Source organism: Nycticebus coucang, chromosome X (assembly GCF_027406575.1).
Source record: "Nycticebus coucang isolate mNycCou1 chromosome X, mNycCou1.pri, whole genome shotgun sequence".
In the NCBI taxonomy this organism is placed as follows: Eukaryota; Metazoa; Chordata; class Mammalia; order Primates; family Lorisidae; genus Nycticebus; species Nycticebus coucang.
The window spans coordinates 150,285,395-150,308,823 of NC_069804.1; the positions used below are offsets into that span (position 1 = coordinate 150,285,395).

The following is a 23,429-nucleotide window of genomic DNA, read 5'->3' on the forward strand; positions in this document are numbered from 1 at the left end:
AACAAGTCAATTAAGTATAGTTCAACTGGGTATATATTCAATGTGTCAAAAACATATTCTTCTTGCTTAAGATTCTCACATAGAAATGTAGGCTATGACAAGATAATTTGGGATAAAATTATAAGCAGAGTTGCCATTGTATTAAAAGCAAAGCAATGGGGAGAGGCGTAGAGCTAAATGAATGTAGTTGAATGGTTTCCAACCAAAATTACATTATAAACCGGAAAATTATTTAAGCCCTCTAATAAAGGTCTTGGAAGAAAGGAATAGGAAGAGGGAAGTTAGGAAGGGAAAAAAGAAACTGTAGAAGTCTGAAGAGGGATTAAGTAAAAAGTGAGCAGGTAACAATAGATTTTGCCTTATCAGTATCAGGATTAGGTTGGGAAACATCAAACAGAAAGTGTTTCTCAAACTGGGGACAAAAAGAGTGTTTCTCAATTGGGGAAAAACTAGCCTAAGGGCAACATTTGGTAAAATCAGGAGATATTTTTGGTTGTTACAACTTGGAGGAGGGTGCTATTGTCTTCTAGTGTGTATGGGCCAGACAGGCACCAACCACCCTACAATGTACAGGGCAGCCCACCTCCTCAAAACATACACAATAAAGGAAATACTCGCCCCAAATGTCAACAGTGAGTGGCAAGGTTGAGAAACCTTTGTCTAAAACTATTAAAGTGATTGGAACATGCAGTTTTCAAGTACTTGACATCTCTAGGAGAGGGCATTGGTCACTCTTTAAAGACTTCCAGAAAAGGATTTTCTTGTCCTGTACTCATGCTTTTATTGTTCTCCCAAACACACGGCTATTCCTTCTCGAGGCTATTTGCACTTGGGATTGGTCTATTGTCCAAACAAATACCCTGAATCCTAGGGCAAGAGAGCATATACAACTTATTCATCATTACCTCAAACATTTACCCTTACTAACCAAACAAGGAAATCTTGGTAAGATAAGGAGAATAGAAAACATTGTCTATTTTCAATTTTTAAAATTGCTTTTTAAATTGTACCCCTCATGAACCTGTCATGAGGTGTAAGTCTAAAACCTGAACTACCATTTAAAATATGCAAAATACATAATAGTTGCATCAATTGAAACAAACATCAACTCCCCTTAAATCAGGCCACCCAAGAAACAAATTTTCATAGTACTCTAAGAAAATCTGCACTGTGCTCTAACACTCAATAACTACAATTCCATTTGAACACAAGAGAATGTGTGAAAACCAGGCCTCCTTCCCCTGAAATGTTTTCTCCCTGGTTCCCTGCTGTGTGGATTTGAGAATGCAAAGAAGTACTTTGGTTCACTTTAATTATTCAGGGGCAACACAGGAAGATAAACGAGGTAAGGTCAACTTCAAGAGTATGGTGATTTCATGCACTTAGTTGACCTCTAAATATTCATCTATATTTGGCAAATATAATATTAAACCTGAATTTACTTTCTCTATGAATCATTGTCAATACTTAGAAAAAAATCAACATGGATTCAGAGGATGCAGTATAGAAATGGTTGGTTGGAATGCAAACCTGTACCAGATACTTTTATCTTTCATTGTAAAGATAAAATGAAGTTATATTTATTTCATAGAGTGAGAGTGATAGTATAAAAGGAAGATATTAAAATTCTACTGTAGATTTTTATATAAGGTGTTGCATCTAAAATCCTGTTTCTATGAAGTTTTTTTAAAAAAAAATATTCACTAGCACCTATTGTGTATCTTGAAAAATGGCTTCACAGACTAGTTTTTCACTTGCTTAACATTGCCTCCTTAGCTAACCTTGCCTGCCATTATCCCTTCTCCCTGACAGAGAAGTGTTGTGTCTTTTACATTTCCTTTTGGCTATAGGAAATTCTGAAGGAATCATGACTGTTTAACTTAAATTTATCTCACTTATTTGGGGACCTCATCTAGAATTAGTAAATTTGGAATTAATTAGAATCCAATTAACTGGAAAGTTCAATTGAGGTGGGCTCTTTCAGTGGAGGAATAAATGACAAGAAGGCAAGTTGCAGAATGACAGAGATTATAAAGCCAGAAAGGAGCTCAACTATCATTTAGCTTCACTATCGCATCTGACTGTTGAGGAAAATGATATTGAGAGGAAGAAGATGTTATCAAGGTTACATAGCTATTTAGTGGTGGAATTGAACTTGAACTCAAGACTTCTAACTCTAAATCCAGTGCTCTTTCAACTGCTCACATGAGACCATTCAAAGAATATCCTGGGACTACTAGACAACCTTTTTGTTCATTCTACAATATCCTCTATTTCTAGACCACTGTACAATAAAAACTCACGTTCAAATGACAGTTCTGACATACTATAAGATTTTCAATTATAAAAGATCTATTATGATCATTTGGATTAAAATGGAAAGTAGATTCATATTTAAGAATGATTTTCAACAAGAATGGCAATTTACAAAAAGTTCTATTTAACCTTAAGCTAATCTCCAAATCCAATTAACCAGAACTCCCTAGTTTTCTGGGCATTTAGGTTCATCAAGATTATAATATAAATAGTATAAAAACTAGATTATATCTCCAGGCAGGGAAACTTAACTAAACCATAAATATTCTCTGAAAGACAAACGTGGACGACTTGGGGTTCTTTACATACCTGAGACAAATTGTTACAGTGCAGAGTATAAGATTAGTTGCATAGAGACTTGCATTCCAGCTCCAATTCTTGCTCTAACTGCTACATGAACATGTTATTATAATAAAGTTTCCTAAGACCCATTCACTTTATTGTTAAATTGGACATAATTTCTATATGTTTACTTCTGGGTTGTTTCGAGTTTGAAATAGAGAACTAGTGAAAGTACTTTGGATAACAGAAAATTATACATACATACTTCTATATGGACACAAGCCTATATGTACACAAAAACACACACACGCAAGCACATATAAACTACATATTTTTTAATATCTGAGTATTTTGAATTTGACAAGTAAGAAAAAATATTTAACTACAAGTCTACTAAAAAGCAACCAGCCATGTTGCCATAATAATACCATTAACTATGGTAAATGATAAAATTTGAGAGGTGAGACTGTCATAAAGAAAATAATTTTAGTTGAAAGGTTGAAGAAATAGTAGATTGTAAGTCTTTTATGCCAGAAGAAATTAAATTTACTAAGGAGGCTAATATCATGTTGTACTTGATATTTTGATAGTTGAGCTGGGAAAAGTCATAAGTTAGTGTTTATGTTGTCAATGCAAGTCCTGTGTGTACATATGTCACTATTAAGTATCTTCATCATTACCAAGGGATTGCCTCGTGTTTTGTATAAGTCAGATGAAGACAATGACAGGTGCTTGTAAATCTGACTTATGTTTGAGAGCCAACTTTAAACAAAGGTGGGAGGGTATAACACCACCCTCTACTATGAGAATAGCAAAGGTAAACTTTTTGCCCATAGGGGATTTATTAATGCCATCATCACCAGCTGTATGTCTTTGTTGGGGCTTGGCAACTTGGAAAGCCTATACTATGTGGGATCAAGTTGTTTTCTTCATGTTTACATATTCTTTAGTATAAGGAAACTTGATCTCTAACTTGGTCTGTCAGTTCCTTCATGTCCATTGCATCACTGTCCTGGTGACTACTACATACCTTGTCACCGAAAGAACTTCTTTTTTTTTTTTTTATTGTTAAATCATAGCTGTGTACATTAGTGCAATCGCCTGTACCCATTCCAAGATGCACCACAGATGTGGCCCCACCCATTACCCTCCCGCCACCAAAACCTCCCCCCTCCCTTCCCCTTCCTTGCCCCTTTCCCCATAGTCTTGTGCTATAGTTGGGTTATAGTCTTCATGTGAAAGTTATAATTTAGCTTCATAGTAGGGCTGAGTACATTGGATACTTTTTCTTCCACTCCTGAGATACTTTGTTAAGAAGAATATGTTCCAGTTCCATCCATGTAAACATGAAAGAGGTAAAGTCTCCATCTTTCTTTAAGGCTGCATAGTATTCCATGGTATACATGTACCACAATTTGCTAGTCTATTCATGGGTCAATGGGCACTTGGGCTTCTTCCATGACTTAGCGATTATGAATTGGGCTGCAATAAACATTCTGGTACAGATGTCTTTGTTATATTGTGACTTTTGGTCTTCTGGGTATAAACCTAGTAAAGGAATTATAGGATTGAATGGCAGGTCTATTTTTAGGTCTCTAAGTATTCTCCAAACATCCTTCCAGAAGGAACATATTAGTGGGCATTCCCACCAGCAGTGTAGAAGTGTGCCCTTTCCTCCACATCCACGCTAACATTTCTGGTTTTGGGATTTTGTTATGTGGGCTACTCTTACTGGGGTTAGGTGATGTCTCAGAGTAGTTTTGATTTGCAATTCTCTGATGATTAAGGATGGGGAGCTTTTTTTCATGTGTTTGTAGATTTTGCGTCGGTCTTCTTTAGAGAAGTTTCTCTTTAAGTCCCTTGCCCACCCTGAAATGGGGTCACGTGTTCTTTTCTTGCTAATAAATTTGAGTTCTCTGTGGATTCTGATTATTAGACCTTTATCGGAGGTATAACCTGCAAAATTTTCTCCCATTCTGAGGGCTGTCTGCTTGCTTTACTATGTTCTTGGCTGTGCAGAAGCTTTTTAGTTTGATCAGGTCCCAGTAGTGTATTTTTGATACTGCTTCAATCGCCTGGGGAGTCCTCCTCATAAAATATTCACCCAGGCCGATTCCTTCAAGAGTTTTCCCTGCACTTTCTTCAAGTATTTTTATAGTTTTATGTCTTAAGTTTAAATCTTTTATCCAGTGAGAGTCTGTCTTAGTTAATGGTGAAAGGTGTGGGTCCAGTTTCAATCTTCTACAGGTTTTCAGCCAGTTTACCCAGCACCATTTGTTAAATAGGGAATCTTTTCCCCACTGAATGTTTTTAATTGGCTTGTCAAAGATCAAATAACGGTAAGTAGCTGGATCCATCTCTTGGTTCTCTATTCTGTTCCAGACATCTACTTCTCTGTTTTTGTGCCAGTACCATGCTGTTTTGATCACTATGGATTTATAGTACAGTCTCAGGTCTGGAGCGTGATTCCTCCTGCTTTGTTTTTATTACTCATAATGTTTTGGCTATTTGAGGTTTTTTCTGATTCCATATAAAATGAAGTATTATTTTTTCAAGATCTTTAAAGTATGACAATGGAGCTTTAATAGGAATTGCATTACAATTATATATTGCTTTGGGCAGTATGAACATTTTAACAATGTTGATTCTTCCCAGCCATGAGCATGGTATGTTTTTCCATCTGTTAACATCTTCGGCTATTTCTTTTCTTAGAGTTTCATAGTTCTCTTTGTAGAAATCTTTCACGTCCTTTGTTAGGTATACTCCCAAATATTTCATCTTCTTTGGCACTACTGTGAAAGGAATAGAATCCTTGACTGTTTGTTCGGCTTGGTTATTGTTGGTATAAAGGCTACAGATTTATGGGTTTTGATTTTGTAGCCTGAGACATTGCTATATTCCTTGATCACTTCTAAAAGTTTTGTAGTAGAATCCCTAGTGTTTTCCAGATATACGATCATATCATCTGCAAAGAGTGAAAGTTTGATCTCTTCTGACCCTATGTGGATACCCTTGATTGCCTTTTCTTCCCTAATTGCAACGGCTAAAACTTCCATTACAATGTTAAAGAGCAATGGAGACAATGGGCAACCTTGCCTGGTTCCTGATCTAAGTGGAAATGATTTCAATTTAACACCATTCAATATGATATTGGCTGTGGGTTTGCTGTAGATGGCCTCTATTAGTTTAAGAAATGTCCCTTCTATACCAATTTTCTTAAGTGTTCTGATCATGAAGGGATGCTGGATATTATCAAAAGCTTTTTCTGCACCAATTGAAAGAATCATATGGTCTTTATTTTTAAGTTTGTTTATGTGTTGAATTACATTTATAGATTTACGAATATTGAACCAGCCTTGAGACCCTGGGATAAATCTGACTTGGTCATGGTGTATAATTTTTTTGATGTGTTGTTGGATTCCGTTTGTTAGGGTGTTATTGAGTATTTTAGCATCTATATTCATCAGTGATGTTGGTCTATAATTTTCTTTTCTTGTTGGGTCTTTGCCTGGTTTGGGGATTAAGGTGATGTTTTCTTCGTAGAATGTGCTGGGTAATATTCCTTCTTTTTCTATATTTTGGAAGAGATTTAGTAGTATAGGTACTAGTTCTTCTTTAAATGTTTGGTAGAATTCTGACGTAAAGCCATCTGGTCCTGGGCTTTTCTTTTTAGGGATATTTTGTATAGTTGATGCTATTTCAGAACTTGATATAGGCCTGTTCAACATTTCCACTTCATTCTGGCTAAGTCTTGGTAGGTGGTGTGCTTCCAGGTATTGGTCGATTTCTTTCAGATTTTTATATTTGTGAGAGTAGAGTCTCTTGTAGTATTCATTAAGGATTTTTTGAATTTCTGAGGGGTCTCTTGTTATTTCATCATTACCATTTCTGATTGATGAAATTAGAGATTTTACTCTTTTTTTCCTGGTTAGGTTGGCCAAAGGTTTATCTATTTTATTGATCTTTTCAAAAAACCAGCTTTTGGATTTATTGATCTGTTGTATAATTCTTTTGTTTTCAATTTCATTTAATTCTGCTCTGATTTTGGTTATTTCTTTTCTTCTGCTGCATTTGGGGTTGAAGTGTTCTTCTTTCTCCAGTTGCTTGAGATGTTCCATTAAGTTATTGACTTCCTCTCTTCCCGTTTTCCTGAGGAAGGCTTGCAGTGCTATAAATTTCCCCCTTAGGACTGCCTTTGCAGTATCCCAGAGGTTCTGGTAATTCGTGTCTTGATTGTTGTTTTGTTCCAAAAATATGGTGATTTCCTTCTTTATCTCGTCTATAACCCATGTATCCTTCAGCATAAGGTTGTTTAGCTTCCATGTTTTTGTATGGGTTTGCAGGTTCCTGTTGTTATTTAGTTCAACTTTTATTCCATGATGGTCTGAGAAGATGCAAGGAATAATTTCTATTTTTTTAAATTTGCTGAGGTTAGATTTGTGGCCTAGGATGTGGTTGATTTTGGAGTATGTTCTGTGGGCTGATGAGAAGAATGTGTATTCAGTTTTTTGGGGATGAAATGTTCTGTAGATGTCTGTTAAGTCCAGATGTTGAATTGTTGAGTTTAAACCTAAAATTTCTTTGCTTAGCTTCTTTTTGGGGGATCTATCCAGGACTGCTAAAGGGGTGTTAAAATCTCCAACTATATGGAAGTGGAGGAAATCGAGTTGCTCATGTCTGTTAGAGTTTCTCTTATAAATTGAGGTGCGTTGTGGTTGGGTGAATAAATATTAATAATTGAGATCTCATTATATTGAGTATTACCTTTAACAAATATGAAGTGTCCATCCTTATCCTTAATGATTTTAGTTGGTTTAAAGCCTATTGCGTCTGCGAACAGGATTGCAACGCCTGCTTTTTTCTGCTTTCCATTTGCCTGGAATATTTATAGATGACCATCCCTTCACCTTGAGTCTATATCTGTCTTTTAATGTAAGATGCGATTCTTGGATGCAGCAGATATCTGGCTTGAGTTTTTGTATCCATTCCACCAACCTATGCCTCTTTAGAGGACAATTTAAACCATTCACATTAATTGAGAGTATTGATAAGCCTTTCGAGAGACCAGTGGACATTTTTAATTCTTTTGCGACTATGGAAGTTGGAATTTGATCAAAAATTTTTTGGGTGGGTTTACTTTTGTGGTGGAGAATTACGCTGGTCTTTACGGAGGATGGGTCTAAGAATGTCCTGGAGAGCTGGTTTAGTTGTGGCAAATTTCTTCAACATGTGAATGTCGTTGAAGTATTTAATTTCTCCGTCATAAATGAAGCTCAGTTTAGCTGGGTACAGGATCCTGGGTTGAAAGTTATTTTGTTTTAGGAGATTAAAAGTCGATGACCATCCTCTTCTAGCTTGAAAGGTTTCAGCAGAGAGATCTGCAGTTATTCTGATATTCTTCCCCTTGTAGGTAATGGTTTTCTTTCGTCTGGCAGCTTTCAGAATTTTCTCCTTCATATTAACTTTAGTGAAATTGATTATGATGTGTCTGGGGGATGTCTTATTTGGGTTGAGTCGTGCTGGAGTTCTGAAACTGTCTGCTATCTGAATTTCGGAATCTCTTGGCATGTCTGGAAAGTTCTCCTTCATAATCTCATGGAGAAGAGACTCTGTGCCTTGTGAAGCCACTCACTTAGTCACTTTCGGGGACCCCTATAAGACAAATATTGGTTTTCTTCAAATTATCTGAGAGCTCTCTGAGAGAGTGGTCTGTTTTTGCTCTCCATTTCTTTTCTTCTTTGACGGTTTGGGAGCATTCGAAAGCTTTGTCTTCAATGTCAGAAATCCTTTCTTCTGCTTGCTCCATTCTGTTACTGAGGGATTCTACTGTGTTTCTCAGATCTTTGAGGGATGCAACTTCTTGTCTCAATGTGTCGAAATCTTTGGTCATTTGGTCTTTGAATCTGTTGAATTCTTGAGATAACTTTTGGAATTCTAATTCAATCTTATTTGCTATCCAGATCCTGAATTCAATTTCTGACATCTCAGCTATTTGTTTGTGCATGGGGTCTTGTGCTGTTTCTGCCCCATTGATCCTTGGGGGAGTTGATCTACTCTGATTATTCATATTGCCAGAATTTTTCTGTTGATTTCGCCTCATGATTGTTTTTCACCGTTGCCTCTGGCTGTCCTCAGGGTTGGAGAGGTGTCTCTCCAAGATTAGACCCCAGCGGGATCACTCTATTGTTGCTGGGTCTTTGTAGGGAGTGACCCTGTGTAGTTCCTCTGGGGCTGCTCTAGCTAGGGAGTTCTGGTTGTGGAAGCAGTTCTGGTTTGTGACACACCCGGATCCAGCAACAGGGCTGGGGGTGGTGTGCACGGTTCTGGGAGTGCCAGCCACCCAGTGACTTTGGCACAAAGAGCCCAAGGCTCCACCAGTCTCTGGCCAGGAGAAGAGCTCTGCGCACAGGCAGGGAGGGCTCCAAAGGGCACGCAGCTACCAGAGTCCCTGTCCAGATGAACAGGCTAGTGTGGAAGCTGGGAGGACACAGGAGGGAGGATGCAGGGTTGCGTGGCTCCCGCAGTTTCTGGTCAGGGAAGGCGGAGGCCTGGTGGGTGCGGGTCACCGGTCGGGGGTCGCTGCACAGCTCTTATGGAGGTCTGGGCGGTGCCAAGCCCAGGAGCTTGAGGTTGCTATGAGCTGTGACGTCATGGCACTCTACCCAGAGCAACAGCCCAGGACTCCAGTGTGCCAAAACCGTCTCACTCACTGCCCCTAAGGATTAAGGCTGTAAGGCAGCTCAGTCCCCACCTTTAGGCTGCTCAGTCAGTAGGTTACTTTGACCTGCCCAATCCTTGCTCTGTGATCCTGAGAGTGGAGCTTGCCGGGGCAGTTCTTTCACAATGGCTTCCTGTGCCCAGCTCAGTGGCTCAGTCTGGGGCCCCAGACAATGCCCAAAGTTCTCCACACTCCTGCTCAAGCTCTCCCCAAGGCAGTTCAACTGAGTGCCAAGTCCAAGAACACCGAAACTGTTCACAGGTAAGGCATTTCCGGTTTGCAGTCTCACTGCTGCTTGTACTTACTGTTGCCGGCGTGATTAGGTCAATCGAACACACGCAACCACTTGCCTGTTTTCCACTGTTTTTTGTCCTCCGCTTGGGGTCCAGAAGTCCCTTGCTGGCTCCCTGTATCCTCAAAGGGATGATTATAGGCAGATCCCACCAGCCAGAGATGCCTGGAGTCTTGTCTCCCCAGACTCGCTGTTCCTAGTTGCAGGGAAGCTGTTACTCGGCCGCCATCTTTAATCTCTCCTCAAGAACTTCTTTTATTCCTCTTTCCAATTCATATGAGAGTTTTGCCCTCATTCAGCCTCCTCTCAATGTAGTGCCCCATATCAAAAAAAAAAAAAAAACAGTCTAACTTCTGTTTCCATTTTTCTTACTTCTTAACATTTCTTCAAATTCAAGCAGTGTAGGCTCAATCTCACTACTGTATTGAAATTGACCACTGACAAGTCTGTAATTGATGGAGTCAATGGTCTCTTCTTATCTATATTTTATTTGGCTCCTCTGTGACATTTACGAATCATGATGACCACCTTTTTGAAATTTTCTCCTTTGTTTTTGCTCTTCTATGATTGCTCCTCAACCACCTATGCCAGCTTTTTTGTCAGCCATGGATTCTTAAGATATAAGTGTTCCCATGGTTTGATGTACAGTCTTCTTTTTTTCTTTCACTAAACTCTGTGTAGGTTTTTCAAGATCTCCTCCATCATTCAAAGAAACTTAATTATTATTTCTACATGTGAAACTCTCAATTAACTATATCTTTTACAAGTTCTAGAATCGGACATACCTGGGTTTGAATTGCCTCCCCTGTGTGCTAACTGGTGATCTTGTGCTATACTGTTCATTGACTAAGCCTCAATTTTAAAAACTAAATTTAGAATAAATGTGATGAATGCTTGGCAAAATACTTGGCACATAGTAAACATTCAGTAAGTGGGAGAAGAAAACCCTTTTCTTTCTGTGTCTCCTGGGATCCAGTTCCCTATTTTCAACTATTTATTGGACACTGGACATTTCAAACTAATGTTCCACACAGATTTTCCAGTATTCTCAAAATAAAACTCATTGCCTGCTTCTAACATACGTTCCTGATTTCAAAAATCTACTCCACCTATAGTTCCTTGCTCACTTAGTCTCTCTGTCCACACATCCTATAAAAATTTTATTGAACAGTATAAGTGCTGAGAAGTAAAATATATATATAATATATATATTTTACTCAAGTTGCAATGGGGGAATAAAGGCAAGTGAGTACAAGATTTTGAGTGTCAATATACAGTGGAATAAGATCTTGATAGGCATATGCACAGAGTGTTATAAAACCATAGATAAAGGGCTTCTTTGTGAAAATTAGGGTAGGGAAGTTGCTATAGACTGAATATTTGTATCTCTCCAAAATTTATATGTTGAAATCGAATACTCAACGTGTCAGTATTAAGAAGTAGGGCTTTTTTTTTTTTTCCTTTGAGATAGAATCTTACTCTGTTACCCTGGGTAGAGTGCTATGGAATCATTGTAGCTCACAGCAACCTCAAACTCCTAGGTTCAAGTGATATTCTTGCCTCACCTTCCCCAGTAGCTAGAACTACAGGGACCACTATGCCTGGCTACTTTTTTTCTAGTTTTAGTAGAGACAGGATCTCACTCCACTTAGGCTGGTGTCAAACTCCTGAGCTCAAGCAATCCAGGTGATTAGGTCATGAGTGTTCTGTCTTCATGAATGGGATTAGTGCCCTTATAAAAGAGGCTTGAGGGAGGCAGTTGGTCCCTTCCACCACAGGACACAGCAACAAGGTGTTGTCTATGAGGAACAGTCCTTCACGAGATACCAAACCCTCTAGCAACTTCATATTAGGTTTCCCAGCCTCCATAACTGTGAGTGATGTATTTCTGTTATTTATCTATTATCCACTCTAAGATATTTTGTTATAGCAGCCCAAATTGATTAATACAGAAGTGAGAGCAGGTAAAGGAAGACTTAGTCTACCCTCCCTCCACCATGGGGCCACACCTATGGTGCATCTTAGAATGGGTACAGGCGAAACTTACTAAATGCAGAATACAAATGCCTACATACAGTAACTAAGAAAATGCCATGTAGGCTACGTTGAACAGTTTGATGAGAATATTTCAGATTGTATATGAAACCCGCACATTGTACCCCTTGATTGCACTAATGTACACAGCTATGATTTAACAATAAAAATAAATAAATTTAAAAAAAGGAAGACTTAGTCTAAGAAGCATCTTTGACTCCTCTCCCCCTTCTTCTGTAACACATCTAGCCAGACTCCAAGTCTTACAATATTATTAATATTAGCCTCAATAAGATTAACATTTTAAGGAAGAGGCTGTCTCCCCTACTAGAATATAAAGCTCATTGAAGGCAGGGTATTTGTCTGTTTTGTTCTCTGTTGTAGCCCCAGCATCTATAACAGTGCCTGGTACATGATAGGCTCTTAATAAATATTTGTTGAAATTCATTGAAACTTACCTAGCTAAAACTAATTCATTATAGTATTTATAATGAACTGTTTTTCACTTTAAATAGTTGCATTGTATACTTTCTTATACCCACAGATACCACACCAGAAAAAAAAAAATAACAGAATGGAGAAGCAGATGTTACTGTTTATTTGCTTATCTGTTCACCAAAGGGTATAACTCCTTTTGAGCTTTCTTATTCTTTAAATGGCATCCTCTGTATCACACATTCACAATTCTTGCAGAGACATTTCAAAGACCTCAAGACTTAACTTGATCTTATCGTTTGCTTTTAAAGCTACATTTTTGTGTTGCGGAATTAATAAAGAGCCAGCTGGATTCTGCCAAAGAAGATGCTTAGTAGATTATCTTTGAGAGACACACACATACACACACACACACACACCCCTGTAAAAAATAAGAAAAATTGACGGGAAAATTATTTTCTGGTACTTCAAATATATTTTATAATTTCAGTAAAATATAACAGACAAGTGGCTACTAACTTGACATAGTAATGAAAATAATTATTATGATTAACTGGATAAGTAACTTTGTAGCGAATGAAGTTAAGATTTTTTTTTCTCTTTTGCTCAACACAAGATATTTCTGTTTTAAATATACAACCTGGGATGAGGAAGTATCTAAGTATATGGTGAGAGGGGAACAGAAAGGTAAGTACACAGATTCCTCTAAAATTTAATTTTGTTTGCTAGACTCAGGCATTACATCATTCATTTTAAAAAGTTCCCTAAAACATCTGTTTAGATTCACATTTGGATTGCTAAATAAATCCTCTTCATATTAAAACCAGATTTCGTCTCACCTATGGTGAAATTTTCTTTCCTTATAAAATGAAATAAATTATGTTTGGCTATAGTTTTATTTTGAAATGCGACTGAGAATTGTCAATTAAAAAACATGCCTAAAAATAATACCACCAGCAAAATGACTAGAGACTGTACACAATGATCTCTAAAGTATTGTTCTTCACTGCCTAAGCACGATAGACTATTATGGATATATTTTTACTCCCAATATGCAAAATATATTTTAAAAATTACAGAATTCTTTTTCATGTAAATTTAACATATTCCACATCCATCATTTGGTGCAGGCTGAAAAGCTTGGTTGATTCCTGCTCATCTGTAGTAAACAGGATTTATAGGTCATAGATTAGTTCTACAAAGTCTTTTCCTGTCTTAAAAAGAATCTTTAAATCTGTGGCTGAAGATAGATTTTGCTAACCCTCGTGCTGTTAAAGGATTAAAGCATGAGATATTGTTGGATCTAAGTACTGCGTATGTACATTCTGAGCTTTTTTTTTCCTTGAAATTATGTCTCTTGGTCTATTTTTCCACTGAAAATGTCCTAAGGAAAAAACGACTTATAAATGTTAGGTAGATTTTAGCAGTGCTATATAATAAAGAAATATAACTACTGCTGGAGAACTTACATTTACGGGTTAATATTTAAAGAGTATTATTCTATAGCTATTTAAATCATCACTATCACCATTAATGAACATTTCTTCCAAATAATTCTTATTTCCCCAAGATAGACACTAGCTCTAGAAGTCTGGTAATAAGTATTGGTCATATAAATTTCATTTCTTTTTCTGTTCCCTGCCAGCATCTCCTCTGCCAATGGCTCTGGCTCTTCTTTTGTAAAAATAACCCTGTAGATGCCATTTAATTGTCACATTGGCCTAAAGCCAGCAAGGGCAGTTAGCCTCACACCAAGCTGCAGCCATCTGTCAGAATATGCTAAAAATCAATGAAGATGGTTGCTACCCGGCCAGGCATGACTCCCCCCCCCACACACACACACAATTCTGATTTGTCTTTGTGAGCTAAAGTGGTCATATTAATCTCAAACCCAAGTTCTCTCTAATGTTGAAAATCTCAACAAAATACTTGTTTAAGATTTGTTTTGGTGAATAAATCATGGTTAGTGTCCATCATCATTCTGAAAAAAAAAAAAATTACCATCCAAAACAAGGTCAAGAGAAATTTATTGAGGCCTTGAACCAATACTTAGTCAAAATTCTAGTAAGTAACAGAGTGTAAAGTGAACCTTTAATTCAGAATTTGAATTGGGGGACAGCAAAAAGAGTAAGAGAAAACAAAAATAGCAACAATTCCATTTAAAGATGAGTCCAGATAAAGTGGTTGAGAAGCTAAGGGACTGGGCAGCGCCTGTGGCTCAAGGAGTAGGGCGACAGTTCCATATGCCGGAGGTGGCGGGTTCAAACCTAGCCCCGGCCAAAAACCACACACACACACACACACACACAAAGAGAAGCTAAGGGACTGACTGTTCCAGTGCTCTGCAGGGAGTGGGCTATGCTTTACTTCCTGACAGAAATAAGCACTATTCCAATTAACTGGGTGTTAAAGGCAGGCCTATCTCCTTGTATACAAATTGATAGATCGAATGAGAAAACGATTGTGTAGAACAGAAGGAAAGCAGTAAATCCAGATTCTGAGAAATGCAAAGAAACTAAACCAGGGATGTGGGATAGACAGGGGACAACAGACAAAGAGGACAAAAGTAAAGTGAGAGAGCAAATAACAGCTGAGCTATGAGATAATCATTGTAACAACCTTATGAAGTGAGTGCTATTAATCCATTTTTAGGATCATAAAACTGAGGTTGACAAAGGTTTGGTAATTTGCCTAAGCAAATACAGCTAATAAGGAGCAGGACTGTACCTCAAATCCAGATCTATTATTTTCTGCAATCCAAACTCTTAACCGCTCTTATAGCTTTTATCAGGAAGAATAGCATCTAGTAACACTTAAATGGATAACCAGTGACTATGCATGTCACCCAGTGTAACATGATTGACCAGAATGCCCTTTCTTCCATTTTTCACCTAACACTGCCTTGTGATTTGAGAACAAAATGACTTTTAGGCCATTTTCTCTGGGAAATTTCTACTTTCCCCCCTCTACTGACTTCAACACTTCCTTAGCCTGCACTATTGCATCTTGGTTAGATCTATCACTTCCAAGTGTTCCTATCTTGGGATGACTTAACTATAATAAAACACTTATCATAGCACTGTTATTTATTTCATTTTGCCACTCCTACCACAGACAGGCAGTAATGCGTCATGGTTGGACGTAAAGACCCTACACCCACAGCCTGGGTTTAAAACCTGACCTGGATATCCTATGTCCTGCCTAAGAGATTTTACAAAATTCCTTAACTTCTCTGTACCTCATTTCCTCCTCTCTCAATTGAACATAACAACACTAATAGTACCTACCACAGGGGTACTAGCATAAGGAGTTAGTGTTTGACACTTAGTAATGCTATATATTTAGCTATCACGTCGTTACTAGCACTGGGTTGTTTGTTTTTGGAGTACCGGGATTTTTATTCCTCATGGTAGCCACAGTGCACGAACAGTAATTAGTCAATGCTTGCTGCCTGCCTCAACTGTGCAGGACGTACTTAACAATCCACAGACTGGGGAGTATATGTGAATACTGGATGTTTTTAGAGCAGATTATAGCTAATATAGCTCTCTGAACTGCAGTGACTCTGCTTCCTCTCCTTGCCAGCAGGTCTGTGCCAGGCTCTTACACTGAATTGGACATAATAACATTCATTGCAAATTTTCTTTGTGTCTGGCTCTGAGCAGACATTTTACATATTACCTTACTCAGTTCTTGATACAACCCCATAAGGTAGGGTCTGTCATATCCTCCACATAACAGACATGGAAATTGAGGCCCACAGAAGGCAAGTAATGTGGCTGAGTTCACAAGAATCAAAGTAGTTGAGTCCAGGGATGTTGGAGTACATATGCTTACATGTATCACCTAGCTTCTCCATTTTGGGGAATGTCCCCATATTTCCCGGTTGCAAAAGATGCCCTAAGCTCCCCTCTGACCACCACCCCCCAAAAATCCAGACATTGGGAATGCTGAGAGAAGGTTTGGGACAGGAGGTGGAAAGCCTGATGTTGAGGTATGGTAGGGCTCAGGATGGGACATAATCTCGAATATGCCAGCCAGTCAGGGCATTGTTTCTCCAAATTACAGGAGTCAGGATGCAATGCAAAAGCTGTTCTTGAGACTGATCACAGGGCAGTCTTACAAATCCCCCGAAGTAAATATCACCAAAATGTGGAGGAGCAGGGTGATTCTAATGATTGGAGTATGATAGTGAGAGAGTAGATTCAATTTAAAAGCGTGCGAAGAGGGAAGTGGAACACAAGGAACACCTTTAATCAGATGAAAACAGAGACGGAAAGGGACACAAAATGAAATCACTTGTTATGTTATTATTATTGCTATAATAATTTACTAATACTTACCAATTGCTTGCTTTGGTTATGGGTGTTCTAAGCACATTGCAACTATTTGCTAATTGAATCCTCACAACAGCCTCATGAGCTAGGTTATACCATCACCTCTACCTTACCGATAGCAAAAGTGAGGCATGGCAATGGTAAGTAACGTGTCCAAGGTCATATGGCTAGTATATGATGCATTAGGGAGTCTACAGTAAGCCACCTGGTCACATGGAGGAAATGAATGCTCATCTTCAACAGATCATCACAAAAGTGTCATAGGAGGAAAGTGGAGTAAACGCGAGTGATTTCAATTCCATAGACATCTGTTAGTTGTATCATTGAGCTAAAGGCAAATATATGGCAAGCCTCCAATTTCCTTTGTTGATGACTACACCTCACAGAAGGTAGAGAAAATGATAATAAGACTCGCTTTTCTGATTGACTAAAAAAAGAGAAACTGGTAAGTGGAAGGTAATAAGAACCTTTAGAGAAAGTAACTTTTTTATCTTAGCATCCATGAGTACATTACGAAGTCAAAACCCCCAGACTTTAGGAAAGCAGGTCGCTAAAGTGAAGTAGGTAGAAATCCATGCCCTGAGATATTCTAAAATGCAGGGGAATTAAGAGACTGTGGAAGGTTTCTTACCTATTAAAACTAGCATGCTTGTACTGGGGGATCGCCGTTCATTTTAAATTTCTAAAAAATAAGTACTAAAATAAAGGGATGAAAAAACACGTATAAATACATATAAGAGAGCATGATGAAAATAATGCCAAAAATAGATGTACCCTAAATGAGCCTGCAGCTTGAGAAAAACTGCTAAAGAGGACAGGAAAGTGTTTTTTTAAACAAAACAAAACAAAACAAAACAAAAAAAACACTTAAGGAAGGAAACAAGCAGGGTATGAGAGACATGTAGCCCACAAAATTGTGATATTAAATGACCAAGATGAAGAAGGCCTTCTCAACTACTCCACTAGTCTTTGTGATAAGCATGATAATACATTTGCAAGGGTAAAATAAGTATCAATATTAATTGAAGCTAAGATAGTGAAAGTTTTAATTAAAAAGTACTCAACTCTTCTAAAGGAATTAAAAATTCTATCCTAGATTGGTAAGAAGTCTTGATACTGGATTGTCTAGGTACAGTCACTGAAGTTTCAGGGACAGTGGTGTGGATTCAACGTTGCAGAATATTGGCTTTGGTTTTCAAAAGGGACAGGAATCCTGTGGGTTCTGTAGACAAGCCCGAGAAATATGCTAATTGAGTGCAAAATTCTAGAACAGGTTAATTAAGGGATGATCTGCAGTACTTAGGAAAAAAGGAGTAACCATAGGAAGGCAGCATAAATTCTCTGAGAATAAGTCATGTTATACAAATCTCATTTCATTTCTATGTTTGACATGATTATTAGATTGGCAGATCAGTAAAAATGTAGGCATATTGTATCTGGATATCAGAAAGGCATTTGACAAGGTTTCTCATGATATATTTGTGAATAAGATGGAGAGATGTAGGCTGTATGTTAGTAAAATGTGCTGTGCTACATGATGGATGAATGTCAACAGTGGCATGCCACAGAACTGTGACCTTGATCTGGTCCCATATAACATTTTCATTATTGGCTTACATAAAAATGAGGAAAGCAAACCTAACAAACCTGTAGGCCTATAGATGACACAATTTTGAGAGCAAAAGCAAATAATCTGTATGGAAGAATTAGAATTCAGCAGCATTTCCACACATTAACAAGAAACAATCACATCATGCCAAATCAAGACTCTCAACTTTATTTCCATCAGTACCTCCCATCTCAAATACACAATTTAAAAAGCTTCAACAATATAATCATAGAATAAATAACATGTAACTTAGCCACATAATTTGTTTTAAAAGGCTGAAGGGTTTAGTTCCCCATGTTCTCAATGTATTTGGCTAGTGTCATGTGGCCAGAAAAAAGCTAACATTGGGATAGACCGCATGAACTGAAATATATAGTTAGAACCGAGGTGACTGATTGTTGGTCATAGAACACAGTCATGAGTTAGTCAAGGTGACTGCCTCAGAGTCTCATCTAGAGGGCATTGGATTTGCTCCCAGCCCTTGCTCAAGGGACAGCCATAGGTGTCCAGTTATTGATTTCTTTAATCACAGGACATGCTCCCCCACCTCCTTAGCTGGCTGTGAGAATAACTGACAGGGCTTGCCAACTGAAACACAGCCTGGTAAAGAAGGGATGAATCACATTCCTTGTCTTTAAGGTTTCTGAACCTAGCATAACTAAGATAATTAGGCAGTTATCAACAGGCTGAGCAGCTTGCAGAGATGAGGTGTGAGGGGTCAGGTGGTATACTTGGAGTTGTGTGGTACTGTGGAGATCAGACATTGTTATGAGAAAATAGAAACGATGTGGTAGACAAAAGAAATATTGAGCCGATGGAAAGAATAAGCTACTGGACAAAGAAAGAGTCAGAGAGGAGCAAAAATGCAGAGAGCTGTTGAAGTCTTACTAATGTCTGAGAGCTACAGGTTTTGCCCTTCCGTTGGAAATTAACTAGTGTTTCCTGGGTTCCCAAGGACTGACAACACACACATGGAAAAGATGTTCTCAATTACTCCAGGGAACCGGAATGACCTCCCTGCAACACCAGAACCTAATATGAACCCACACCTGCATTCAACCTGGGTCATTACAGTTCAAGAGCAGTTTGCAGAAACTGTCATGTGTTCTCAAGAGGGTAGAACTTTAATCACACAACCAAGATTTGTCAAGAGACCAGGAAGGGAGATTTGGAGCCAGTTAATGTGAGTGACACATGAAAGAACTGGGGAAACATTCAATCCAAAGAAGAGAAGATTCAGGAACAGGAGGGGCTGTCAGGTGTACGAGGGATTTTATGTATACTATGGGACCCTGAAATTAGATCCGGGGAAAACTGGGCAGAGTTAAGAAGTGGTGGATTTGGGTTCAAAAAGGACATTCCAGTAGTTGGAATGTCCTTGAAATGGAATGGAATGCCTCAGGAATAAGATGATTCCCTATCTTGGAGCTGGCAGATGACCACTTAGTAGGGATAGCAATGTTACCTTTCAATCGCATAGTGCTTCATCGTGTATCAGACACTTGCTGCTACTAACTTGACCTTCCTTGTTAGGAAGGCAAACATTTTATACTCATTTTTATAGATGAAGCGGCTGAAGCTCAGACAGGCTCTGTTACACGGCTCAGACTTAAGTTTGTGGGTACCCACAGTTACCTTTTATTGACTACATGTGAAATGCACATTTAAAAAATATATTTGGAAAAATCCAGTTGATCAGGCTGATAGATTTTTTAAAATAAATCTTTGTGATGCTGAATATATTTTCAAATGTACTAAAAAAGGTACTCTGTTCAGTCTCACATGAAAACTTATGTTCTTCTCTGCGTCTTATGAAACTGAGACCAATTAATATGTTCCTTGCATAGATACAGAAGGTCCGTGGGTGCAGTTTGTACAAACATGCCTAGATGTACATTTCAAATAAGAATAGTTTTCTCTCTCCATTTGTCTGAACTCATTCCCCACCCTCCTTCCAGATTTCCTGTTATTTGGCTTCGCAGAGGAAAGGAGTATGTTTGCTTGTCAGAATTGCTAGTTAACCATATTGCCCTGCTGTTTCCTCAGCTCTCTATCACTAAACCTTGCAAATGAATTAAAAGAAAAATGAGAACATCAGCACTGTTTGAAAACTCCTTGGAAGATATACCCTGTTCCCTGATTTTTGCACTTGACTCACCTTCCCCCTTTCAACTTTAAAAAAGAACAGTCCACAAATCCTATCCCTAGTACAGTTCTAATTGGGTTATTATCACCACAGGTGCTGACTGCTATATTTTCTCTAGGGAGATGAGTAAAAATAGCAGTTTGTGGAACTATTTAATAGTAAGTGATAGTTGATATAGAGTTTCCTGGACGTGGGCCATAGTACTCTGGTTTGTTGATGGTGACATATTCTCTGATGCCATGGATGGTATCTAATTTAATATGCGGGTAAGGAAAAAAATAAAACCACCAATCTTATAATGTGAGTTGACTCCTCCTTCCCTGTCTGTTCCAATTTCCACATATCTGGGTAGAAGTTGACAACTAGACATTGTTTATCAAATGCTACATTACTCCTATTGTTTCCATACAAATGCCTTTAGAAAAAGTTTGTTGGTAGAGCTAAATAAAGCACATAAACAAGGGAAATTCCATGAATTTAAAAGATAACAGAATGCTTATGTTTTCTTAGTTCGTATTTTTTTTATGTTAACAGACAATTGTAATTTTTGATTTAATAAAGAGTGATTAGAAATGATGAACAACTTCTCAGTTAATTATGTCTGGTGCTGAAGTATATCATGATTAAGGGACCTCAGACTACAGAGAGTAGAACTTTAATCGGACAACCAAGATCTGTGAAGTGAATCCAGAAACCTAACTGTGTGAAGGGACAGAAAAAACAGAGGTAAAAATTTTTGCTCAAAAGACCAAACTTCATCCTAAAAGCAGAAACCAGTTTTTAAACTTAATATATACTTCCCCTTCATGAGGCAAATCCTTTTATTTTTTAAAAGTTGAAGAGCACTTACTTTTTCAAAGACTCATAATAAATAAAACGGAAACTATCATCGTTGCTCCAAATGTGTTAGGATTTTCCTCTAATACTGCAGTGTCTTAAAACAAGGGACGATTGCCTTTCACTTTGAGGTTGCAGTGACAGCCTAGATAATTGCTTCGTTTCATGTTTTTGTGCCTGTGTGACAGCGGGGTATTTGTGCATCTGTGGTTTCATCTTTTCACATGCAGCTGCTTTGGTCTGTGTCTGTGGGTGTGCCTGGATCTAGATGTGTGTGCCTGTGTGCACATCTGTGCCCGTGGAGTGGTCTTTCCTTTTGCTCATGCAGCTGGGTGTGTATCTGCAGATGTCTATGGTGAAATGCTTTTCTGCAATCAGTAGAGCCATCCTCTGCTAATACTTAAGTTTAGTGGGATCAATAATAGCTCAAGTACCTGGTCTCCAATGGTATGTTGCTATTCAAGACCCAGCTGTTATGCAGATGAACTGAATCCTGTGTACTGGTTGGGGGAGCTGGAGCAGCTGGGCTGGGCTGGCTGCGGGTAGTCATTGATCTCCTCTGAAGAGAGTCTGCTGCAGGAGGTGGCTTCCTGGCACAGGTGCAGGCATGAGGAGGCGGCGGTGGCGGTGGGAGGGGTCTGAAGGTGAACTGGTTATGTGGGCTGCTCTGCACATCTAAAAAGGAGAGAAGAAAAACACAAAATAGAGACTTACTGTCCCACTTGGCAGTCAGGAAAGCACAGCATGACAAGACGTACAGAGATTTCAAATAATATAAACTGTGGGGTGGGGGGGAAGAGTTTCAAGTTCAGTCTATCTGTAAAAATGTCACTTAACTTACAAAAGCACGTGCAGCATGCCTATGAAATGTAAAACATTCACAGTTGCATTTACATGTAAATTCTTCAGGGCTATAGCAGCTAAAAAGTAAATGAGGCCGCCTCACACCATTTGTCATAGTTTCTGCTACTGAACAAATAAATCATCAACAAGACACTAAGTTACAGAACAGAAGTGAGCTGATTTCCATCAGTTGCAAAAGTCTCACTCTAGAAAATACCAGTGAAAGGCACAAATTTATTGCAAGGAAAATCAGCTACCACTTCAAATAAAAATGTAAGGCCACCTTCTGGCTTACCTCAGGAAAGGATGCAAGTCTGCCTACACAGGAACAAATCCGTACTTCAGAAAACTGGCTCATGAGTGTGTCACTCAGCTGCGTGAAACTAATCTCTTTGCCAGCCCCCTCCCCGCCGACTCAGAGAGCTTCTTGTAAAAGGTGGTGTAAAAGGAGTTTGTTGAGGTTGTTATACATATTTCCATGGCCATGCAAAACACAGCCTTCCCCGCATCTTTGTTCCACCTTTCCAGGAGCTCTGCCATGTTAGCAACAGCAGGGAAACCACATTTTTTCTTTTTTTTTTTGGCTGGGGCCGGGCTTGAACCCGCCACCTCCAGTATATGGGGCTGGCACCCTACTCCTTTAAGTCACAGCGCCACCTGGAAACCACTTTTTTTCTGATTGCAGAGAAGGCAACCTGGGACAGAGGTCCTCAGACTTCTGTCATGGCTATTGTTTAGTATTTTTCCACTGTTTTCCTGGCAGTCACACATAATGACAGTGAGTTAGAATTTGGCCCATAAGAACTATCCCAAGTAAACCCCTTTGAGAAGAAATCTCTACTGTAGCTGATAGCCACATCTCTTCCACAGGAGAAACATCATAGATGTCAAGTGATTTCCTGTAACCCCAGCACGTTCTGGATAAACTTTGTAGACAGCATAGCTTTGTCCCACCTCGCACATGACTGAGAATTGAAGGGCAGAAGCACACCAGAGGCTTTCAAAGCCTAGCAGAGGACTCAGGTGGTTTGTGCTGAGGCCCACTTTGCAGTGGCTGATCACAGAACTAAAATCCACTTCTTTCAATCCTTCCACTTCAAACTTGAATTTGAAAAACATTGGCATGATTTTCATATTCAAAAATGATATTACTGTCCTAAGAGCATGGCACATTCTTGGCTATATTTTCTAGTTACAGGTGCCTCTCCCTTTAAATAAACTCCCTAAATGAAAATCTGAATTGTACAAAAGCTAGATAGGAAAGGGAGTGGGGATCATTCATTTTATAGAAAGGATTCCTTTCGTTAATCTGCTATCCTTGTATATTTAAAAAGAATTAAAATGCTTCATGAATTTTCTAAATCACCCCTATTATTCCAGGCCCAGCTCAAATCCCACATCCACTAAAAAATCATCACAAGTACTTAACATCTCATTAATTTTTTTTAAACTTCTGGGCTTATACTCATAACCATAACTAGAAGTGGACTCTTTATTCTTGGGGCTCAAAGAAGCATAGAATGCTAGAACCAAAGGACCCTGGAGATGCTTTCATTCTGCGGATAAGAAAACTTGTCCGG

The 23,429-nt window shown here is 38.6% G+C and overlaps 1 protein-coding gene across 1 annotated transcript in view; it reads right to left on the minus strand.

Annotated features, from left to right (window-relative positions):
- TENM1 (teneurin transmembrane protein 1) overlaps window positions 1–21,675 on the minus strand; it is a 442,965-nt gene extending 421,290 nt beyond the window's left edge. The window contains exon 1 of the mRNA XM_053580321.1: window positions 21,441–21,675. Within this exon, the coding sequence (XP_053436296.1) occupies window positions 21,441–21,556 (116 nt within the window). The 5' untranslated portion in view covers window positions 21,557–21,675. The remainder of the gene's footprint in view (window positions 1–21,440) is intronic.
- Window positions 21,676–23,429: the final 1,754 nt, after the last annotated feature.